The sequence below is a fragment of the Strix uralensis genome, chromosome 5, assembly GCF_047716275.1.
Source record: "Strix uralensis isolate ZFMK-TIS-50842 chromosome 5, bStrUra1, whole genome shotgun sequence".
Classification (NCBI taxonomy): Eukaryota; Metazoa; Chordata; class Aves; order Strigiformes; family Strigidae; genus Strix; species Strix uralensis.
In genome coordinates, this window is record NC_133976.1 from 54,183,219 (window position 1) to 54,193,107 (window position 9,889).

General features: G+C 38.8%; 1 protein-coding gene across 1 annotated transcript in view; it reads left to right on the top strand.

Moving 5' to 3' along the window:
* SLC17A8 (solute carrier family 17 member 8) overlaps positions 1 to 9,003 on the top strand; it is a 31,623-nt gene extending 22,620 nt beyond the window's left edge. Inside the window, exons 8-12 of the mRNA XM_074869418.1 lie at positions 1,292 to 1,441; positions 3,717 to 3,849; positions 5,165 to 5,275; positions 6,657 to 6,784; positions 7,399 to 9,003. Coding sequence (XP_074725519.1) covers positions 1,292 to 1,441; positions 3,717 to 3,849; positions 5,165 to 5,275; positions 6,657 to 6,784; positions 7,399 to 7,737 — 861 coding nt within the window. The 3' untranslated portion in view covers positions 7,738 to 9,003. The remainder of the gene's footprint in view (positions 1 to 1,291; positions 1,442 to 3,716; positions 3,850 to 5,164; positions 5,276 to 6,656; positions 6,785 to 7,398) is intronic.
* The last annotated feature ends 886 nt before the right edge of the window (positions 9,004 to 9,889 follow it).

Here is a 9,889-nt window from a genome sequence, read left to right on the forward strand (position 1 = left end):
CCTGTTCTTGAGTAACTATCAGGTTGTTCTAAAATATATTAATGGAAATAGCTAAATAAGAAACTGGCTGCAAATGTTAAATTATCCAGCTGCTTTTTTAGCTCTTACCAAGGATGATTAAAATTCTGAAAGCTTAAGGACAGGGTTTCTGCCCTGCTCACTCTCACAGCAGCTCAGCTCATTGTTTTAAGACTTTCCTCCTCTCTCTGAGAGGATCCTGGAAGATCCTGGAAACTTAAAACTAAAACCTGTTTTCCCATCAAACTTCTCTCCATTTCCTTAGATAACTCATTTTTGCTAGTGGTGAAAAACAAAGCTGTTTCTGCATAAACTGTTCCTTCTTGGCTTTTACTCTAGGACATTCTGGAGCAAATTAACTCCAGACTCTTTTCTCTACATGTTTTGTGCAATATAAAGTACCAGACAGTCCTTTTGGGCATGCTCCTGAAGTTTGGTTGAAGTCACTAAGGTCCTGGCTGGAGACACACACACTTATTCCAGGTCACATGGTTTTCCCCCTGCTATACAGTGGTTTTACTACAGAGGACAGTAGTACCACCACCATGTGTTCACACACAACCATAGGCATACTGTTTCCTCTAGAACACAACTACCATTTAGAAAAACAAAAGGAGAACGTCAATGTATATTGCCATAGTTACATATTTGAGTTTCTGATTTGAATTCTATTACAAGTGAATAGGGCTCTGACGTGGTTTTTGTTCATGCTGTGTGGAGTATTGAGGCATAAATAGAAATTAGAAGTGCTAAAAGCAAGTTATAGAAATTAAATCCCATACCACAGACTTTTTTTGGTGAATGAAATTAATTGGGTTGAAGTAGGTAACTACCTTTTGCTGTGCTACCACATATTTCTTAGGCTGGATAAACCTTTTTTCACAATCCTTTCAGTGGAATGTCTCAAACTGCATCATGCCAAAAAGTGGGGAATGGTACGAGGTTTTCACTAGTTTTCTTTGATTCTGTTATTGATCCTGTTATCCCAGTAGCAGGACTCCAGAAGACCTTGTGTAATTTCAGTAAGTAGAGTAATAATAGTACAGTAGTCATCTTAAAAATCTTAACAATTTTAAGAAAGTTTCTCTACTTGTCTTTTGCCACTAATCCAGGAGATATCTTTCACTTACATTGTAAGTGATTTGCAGTGTAAATTGGATGCAATGTACTGGGTAGTCCTGATACTAAAAGATACTGGGCTCTTTATTCTGCCTTTTGCTTACTCAGAAATGCTTTCAATTTTATTTTTTAATTATTTTTTTATTTTTCCTAGAAATTTAGTACTCCCTGGAAGAGATTTTTCACTTCAATGCCAGTTTATGCAATCATTGTGGCAAACTTTTGCAGAAGCTGGACCTTCTATTTGCTCCTTATAAGTCAGCCTGCTTACTTTGAAGAAGTCTTTGGGTTCGCAATAAGCAAGGTAAATGTCTGAGATGAAGCAGTGACCTTCAGACCTCACCCTAGGAGATGAACAGTGCTTGAAGATCCCAGATCTCTCTGGAGTCATTACAGTAGATTATTCACAGTAGTTGGGATGGCATATTTCTGGTGATCTCGTAGAATAAAATCTTGCTTGCATCAAGTTATTAGCAAAAGGAAGGAACTAAAAAGTTGTTTTGGGAAAGAGCTGATTAAAAATAACCATATATCATAAAAACCACAAGGTAAGTGAATAGAAATTTACATTTTGTTCAGTCCTGGCAGTTTAGCATTATTTGCCAGGTAATTTTTATCCTTTTTTTTTTTTTTTTTTTTTTTTTATTTCATTATGTTTCATTGACAATGAGTGGTCGAATTCTTTATGGATTGATATTCCTGACACGGCTGCTTCATTAAATCCAGTATTGTCACACTCCCTCTTCAGAGCATGAATAAGGACTTCTGAATATTTGTTCCAGAAAAGGTTTCCCAACATTCCTTTAAAAAAACTACTTGCTACATTGTAAATTATTTTCAAGCAAGTGTAATCCTACAAACTGATAAACAACATTATTGTCTGTGTGGTCTGGGAGCACCAGTGTGCCCAGGTTCTGCAATGCTTTTGTGGTATCAGTGACACTCTGAATGGCCAAGTGCAGCATGGAGTTGAAGAACAGGGGTACTAAGACAAAATAGGTTTGTTTATTCTGAATTGCCTTTCATAAATGTTAGAGTTGCACTTCTGTGTACCTCACTAGTTAAAAACTAATGTAAAAGTGACTCAATGTCAACGTAAGGAGATTGCACATCCTAGAAAATAAACTCAAAATTTTCACTAAACTACTTCTGCAAAGAAAAGCTTCTAGAAGTTGACATGCTGATCACTAAAACTCCACAAAACAGTCTTTTCACATATCTGGGATAAGTACCAGAGCTAACAGAAACAGCAAGAACCCTTTGCAGAAAATTCACCAAGGGGAAGTCACACTTAACCAACTTGCTAAACTTGTGATGAAATGACTGGCCTGGTAGACAAGGGAGAGTAGTGGATACTGTCTACTTAGACTTCAGTAAGGCCTTTGATGCTGTCTCCCATAAGATCCTTATAGACAAGCTGCTGCTGTATGGGCTTGTTGAGCACAGAGTGAGGTGGATTGAAAACTGGCTGAATGGCTAGGTCCAGAGGGTGATGACCAGTAGGCTGAAGTTGAGTTGGAGGACAGTATCTAGCAGTGTACCCTAGGGCTCAATACTGGGCCTGGTCCCAGTATTGGGGTATTGGCATCTTCATTAATGATCCGGATGGTGGGGCAGAGTGTACGCTTAGCAAGTTTGCAGATGACACAAAACTGGGAGGAGAGGCTGATACACTAGAAGGTTGTGTTGCCATCCAGAGGGACCTTGACAGGTTGGACAAATGTGCTGACAGGAACCTCATGAAGTTCAACAAGGGGAAGTGCAAAGTCCTGCACCTGGGGAGGAACAAACCCATGCACCAGTACATGCTGGAGGGCCACCCATCTGGAAAGCAGCTTTGCAAAAATGGACCTGGGGGTCCTGGTGGACACCAGGTTGAACATGAGCCAGCAATGTGCCCTTACAGTAAAGAAGGCAAATGGTATCCTGCACTGCATTAAGCAAAATATTGTCAGCAGGTAGAGGAAGGCAATCTTTCCCCTCTACACAGCACTGATGAGGCCATACTGTATTCAGTTCTGGGCTCACTAGTACAAGAGAGACATAGACATACTGGAGAGAGTCCAATGAAGGTCCTCAAAGGTGATTAAGGAACTGGAGCCTCTCCAATTCCTATGAGGAAAGGCTGAGAGCTGAAACTGTTCAGCCTGCAGAAGAGAAGCCTCAGAGGGGGATCTCATCAATGTATATGAATACCTGAAGGGAGGGTGAAAAGAAGACAAAGCCAGGCTTTTCTCAGTAGTGTCCAGTGACAGGACCAGAGGCAGTGGGCACATGCTGAAATACAGGACATCCTATCTGAACATCAGGAAACACGTTTTTATTCTGACGGTGACTGAGCACTTGTACAGGTTGCCAAGAGAGATTGTGGAGTCTCCATCCTAAGGTCACCCAGGTCTTGGCTGCAGATTCTGTTGGAGGAAAAGTCTGCAATCCTTCCCCACAAGATCCAGGAGAAAAATGTGTCCAGTGCAGGGAGGAGGGGGGGAAGAGGCGAAGGAAAGGTATGGTTCCTGCTCTCTTCCCCCTAAATCCTGAGGGAGGACACAAGCAATAAGAACTCATTTGTCTAATTGCAGGTTGGCCTTTTGTCGGCAGTTCCTCACATGGTCATGACAATCATTGTACCCATTGGAGGGCAGCTAGCTGACTTCCTACGGAGCAGGAAGATTTTAACCACTACCACTGTAAGGAAGCTCATGAATTGTGGAGGTACTACTGGATTCTGAAAATATGATATTTCAATTGTGTGCTGAAGTTGATGCAGATATCATAGTTTGGTCCATGTTTAGTTGTAACAAGAGACAAATTACTCTAGATTGCATTTGCAGCTGGTTAATCTGAAATGTTTAATGGACAGCTGATGTTAGATGTCCTCATGGTATAAATCCTTACTGATATGAGCATGTTTTTGAAGATGGAGGAGGCAAGAAACCTGGTTAATAATTAGAAGGGTAATAAGAACTGGTCCAGAAGAGTAGTGTGATGAAACAGGCCTCATCCTGCAATTTCATACAGACAAAGCTAACCATGTACTGTGGTGCTGAAGAGACCCCTTCTCAGTGGATACAGCTTTGCAATAATTGGCCATGTTCCCATGTGCTATTTCCAGCAGAATCCACTGGCAAGCTTACTCTGGAAAGGGTGAGTAAAAGAAAGGCAGAGGACAGACAGACTCATTTTTACTCAGCACAAAATAATTTGTTTCCAGTTCAGTCACTGAACTGAAAAATCAATGACATCTACATGTAAGGAAGATACTAAATCAGAGCAAAAATTTTAAGCCAGATAACCTGTGGAGTCACTCTCCTCTGCCAATTCCTCGTTTACATTATTTATGGATGGTACAGGCTGCCTGAAATAAAGATGCCTGCAGTCAGAGATGCCATGCAGCTTGGCTATGCATCTTCACAAAGGATTCTCAGATTCACTGTATTTTCAGGTCATAGTTACATTGTCATTAAAAAAAGAAACAAAAAATACCCAAACCCACAACAAAAAACCAGAAGGATTGAAATGTTACATACTAGAAAATATTAATTTGTAGTAATGGCAGAGAATGGAAGTTCACTGTGAGACACAGGGATACCCTACTGGGTTGGTGGCACACTTGTCTGAAAAATGCTCTTTTGTTCCATTTGCCAAGAACATCTCACATCACTACAATCATGAGAAATTGAAGGCAAGAAGTATTTTTTTCCTTTGCCTATCATGTTTTTGCATTTGTGAATTTTTCAGCACTTTGCACAGAACCACTTTCTCCTTGTTTCCCTGCACTGCTCAGTGAGTTAGCTTCAGCAATTGCTTGGGTTATTTACACTGCAATGAGGAGAAAAAAGTATATTCTCAAACAATAAATATTCAAATATTTCTGTGAATCCACAAAGCTGCCAAGTATGTTCAAGAATATCTATAAGATATGAAAGAACTTTGTCTCATTTTAAGTTGCTTTCCTGGCTAGACCTTATTAGTATCTCTGACCAATAGTAATTTAAAAGTAATTTATTCCCATGTGTTTCATTTGAAGGCTTTGGGATGGAAGCAACCTTGCTTTTGGTGGTTGGTTATTCTCATACAAAAAGTGTGGCTATTTCTTTTCTGGTGTTAGCAGTAGGCTTCAGTGGCTTTGCAATTTCAGGTAAGAATTAATCTTGTTATTGGTTTTACTATTAGTGATAAAAGCGATGCTGTTATCCTCACTGTTGTTACTATCATCACTTCTATTATTGTTTACTTTTAGAGTGGCTGTTTATGGGGTATTCTCTATTTCTTCTCATATCAGAAATAATTTACTTCATGTTGCACGTAGGACATGAAGCTTTGAAAGAACCTGCTCTTTACTGATTCCAGTTTATATCAGCTTTGTGCTGTTATTTTCTAATATACTTTCATAGTGTCAGCCACCTTTTCTTCTTCCATAAACAGTATCCCTAAAAGGAGAGAGAGAGAATTACTCTGGAATAAATAGTTGCTCAAAGGCTATCAGTTGCAACCCTGCTCCCAGCCGTAGCTGCCAGTTTCTTGCTTTCTAGGTCATCCTTCTCTCTGTTGTGTCCTATAACCAGCCCTTCTCCAGAATAGCTCTTTCTAACATTTCATGCATCTCACCAGTCTCAGACTGACTTTTGCAGCTCCATCAGTACCATCGTTATCAAAAAACTCCTTTTAGTTATGAAGATGCAAGGCCATCAGCTAGCAGACTGCCAAGAAGATGGATCTACTGAGCAAAATTGGCCAGCAAAGTAACTGCTGGTCTTCAATTGTTTCAAGATTATGCAGATGGGAATTAGTTTTGCTACTCAGTTGCAAGGTGCCTGCATAGCAGACCATTTCTATCAATCAGTTTTTATTGTAGGATTTTCCCAGTACTCAACTTTTTGTTGCATTTAATCCCATGGACTTGGAATTCATCATCCTTTCTTGTGATCATCCATAGCTCATATGACTAATTTTCATTATCTAAAGCAAGATAATTATCTGATATGATTTTTTTCTATTTGTTTTTATTTCTTAATAAAATATTTACTCAGAAGATACACTGCAGTAAGGGTAATTCTTTTTCCTACTGGTTTATACTCTGTTTTTTTATTATATTGTTAAACTGCTACTTAAAGTACTGGAAAATGTGTATTGAAAACCACTACTAACTAAAAAAAAAGATATCAGACATTTGACAAACATGAGGCATTAATTCCTTAATAAAAAATGTTTGCTGAGTGCATTGTTTCAGTATGAGAAGATGGGAAACACAGATATTTTAAACGAGGACAAAACAAACTTTATTTTCTATAAAACATGATCCCCATAGGTGGGGAAAAAACAGGTTTTGAAAAAGAATAAAGACTTGCCACATATCTTCCACCTTTATCACCAAGAAAATACTACCCTTCTTTCTCATACATATGGTAATGGGGTTTCCTACTTTTTTCAGGCTTCTTCAGCCAGAATGGCTGTTGAAAGACCTGTTGGCCTGGTAGCTCAAAGCTGTATAGTTGACCATTGTCTCTCATTTGTTGTAGGATTCAATGTGAATCACTTGGACATAGCTCCGCGTTATGCCAGCATTCTGATGGGGATCTCCAATGGCGTGGGGACGCTGTCGGGCATGGTGTGTCCGCTCATTGTTGGTGCAATGACGAAACATAAGGTAACATTTCTTCATGTTTTCTAGGAAAAGGATTAGGTAATGCAACAAAAGTGAAGACATTCTGAAGCTTCCTGGGAACTCCATTTCATCATTGATCTCTGCAGTTGTTTTCTGTTGTTTGTTTTAAGTATTGACTTTTACAATATGATGGGGCCCAGATTCTTGGCTATTATAAACTATCTATCTGTGTAGGGAGATATTATTTTATACCACCTGATGCTGGGTCTCTGCAATATCTCCACACTACTGGGTAATTGTTATAGGACTTGGGAAACTCATCTATAACACATCCCTGGTAGGGTTCCTAAGCAATCACTGATCTATAGTAAGATTAATCAGTTGTTAAAGAAATCCCTGTATTTTCATTTCCATGAATATTTCACATGCAAGAAAGAAACTTCACTGTGAGAAAAAAAAAATCCCAAGTTTTATTTTATTAGCTGTTATGAGAAAAAAAAATCTTCACAATGACTCTCATAAATTGTTCTATCCGTAACATCAAGAATCAAACAGTGATCATGGTCATTGTTCAATATGTGCTAATTCATGGTCTAATTCAGAGAGTAGTATTTCTTTTCACTCCAAACTTAATGAGACCTGCACCATTCTTTCAGACCCGGGAAGAATGGCAAAACGTCTTTCTGATCGCAGCCCTAGTGCATTACAGTGGAGTGATATTCTATGCTATCTTTGCTTCTGGGGAGAAGCAGGAATGGGCTGATCCTGAAAACCTCAATGAAGAGAAATGTGGCATAATTGATCAGGATGAACTAGCTGAAGAAACAGAGATGAACAACGAAACTTTTGTAAGTCCAAAGAAAATGTATGGTGCTACCAGTCAAAACAGTGAAGTACAGAGAAGGGAATGGAGAAAGCAAAAGCAAGTTACTCAAGATATGGAAGAACAGACTTCTTATCATTACGAAAATGGAAATTTTCAAGATTTGTCATAATACTTGAAATTGTGAATTGAATTGGTTTGTATAGCAGCTACTCCCATCCCCCCCTTCTGCCCCAAATCATCTGGTATCTGTATTTATTTTCTTATTCAATCCTGTAACTTCTGACCATGTGGCTAGATACAAGGGGTGGTAGTTCCCTTCTAATAGTATGGAAGAGGGCTAATAACATTGGGACTGGAAGAAGTGATACTAAATCTTTGCTCAGCCATCATATCCTCTTGGGAGGAACTCCTGCACCCATTAGGAGATGACCAGCCCTGGCATGGCTCCTGCCTGGTGCAAGCCTATGACTGTAGGAGCATGGAGTGCTCTCATCTTCTCACCTGAACTGAGAAAGGACAAGGTCATACCACGTGGTGGATCCACAGTGATATATGTAATTACTGGGGCTCCAGTGGCATGAAAGTCTGCCCTGAGTGGCCCTTCTTTGACTTTTTAGGATTCCTGTAGGTTGGCATTTGAGCTTCTTAACCCATGTCAAACTGCAAACTCATGTTGAAAGAAAAGCTGTTTTATGGCAGTAGGCTGTAATTTAATTACTAATGGTCACTCAACAAGAGGCAGAGGAACTTGTAGCAGAGATGGCACAGTATTGCTTCAACAGTTCCTTCAAAGTGATTGACAGTTTGCTTTATATGCATAGCCCACAGGGTCTGGATAAGGCAATAAAATGGATACTTGTGAGATTTCTCCTCTCCAAAGATTTTGTGCTGGCATGAAATAATTTTGAATACAAAATCATCGTTAGTGATGCAATATTATTCATCCTTATGAAAGGAAATCTTAGTCCTGTTGGGATCAGGTTTCTCACTCAATTCATTATTGTGAAGTAATTTAAATTTATTTTTCTAGTATTACACTGCTAGAGTTCCTTGTCCCAACCCCAACAGTCCTCATTTAGGTGAATGAGCTTACTTACATGAGTAAAGTCTTTAGTTCTGGATCTGTAATGTTTCAATGCCTCAGTCTTCCTGTTGCTACAAATGAAGTATTGTACCATTTGAGAGTTAGAGTATCTATGTCTGAAAGCATTTTTCTTTTGCCATTGGTATATGTTTGACAGTATAAAGTGGCTTTAGCCTTTTTCTACCATTTTTAGTATCAACCAGTGAAGCATGCTCTATCATCTCAAGCAGCCACAACTCAGAGACTCATTGTGGCATTAATACTCTTTTCAAAATGGAGAATTTCAGTGAGCTGTGATTTAATTTGTCTTTCATTATGATTACTGCTTCATTAAATTCAAGTGAAAGCTGTCCTGTCTAGCCTACGATGTGCTTTGTGATGTTTCAGTATTATTGTTCGCATGTACCATATATAGCCACTGTGATGCACACAAGATTTGAACACTTCTAACACGCATTTTGCTATTTTGTTCAAGCGCAATTGAATATCATGAGTGGAATTACACTTGCACATTCATTTGAATCCATGGATGATCTATCTTCCCTACAAATGTAATTAAACAGTGAGACCAGGAAGTTAGCTGATTCTCTTTTCATGTCTCTGGTTCCTTTTCTACCCAGCAAAATCCAATCTACAACTATATATGGATAAGAAGTAAGGTGAGGTGAATGGGTGCATGCCTAATTTGACTACAGTGAAGACTTTTTAATTGGTATCAGTAGATAATTTAATGACAGGGGTATTGTTACGGTACAGCTGAATGCTACATTGACACAATGCCATTTATTAATAAGCAACCCCCAAAAAATCTTATTGCTTATTCTGTTAGGACAGGAGATAATATTTTTTTCAAAATTGTAAACTTTAGTTTAGACTAGAGTTACTTATTTCACTACTGACATTTAGAACAGGTATAAGAAAATATCTTCTTTCTTGCAGGTTATAGTCAACATCTGGGGATTAAATGGCAGGAGCTTCAGTCAAATGCTTTCACCAATTTATCACAAAAGCTGGACCAGCTACTCTCAAACTATTTTGCAGCGTCCACTACAACTTGCAAAAGAGAGTGGACCATTTCTTTGTATATGTGCAAATCAAACAGCTTCTTCCTCCCTCTCCAATCATGTAGCATGCATGTAATTACTACAGAAACTCTTGATAGGGAAAATCATATTATGAAAGGATTTAATATAAGAATCTGCATAAGTATAATCTGGCAGAGAGGAAAGAGAAGACC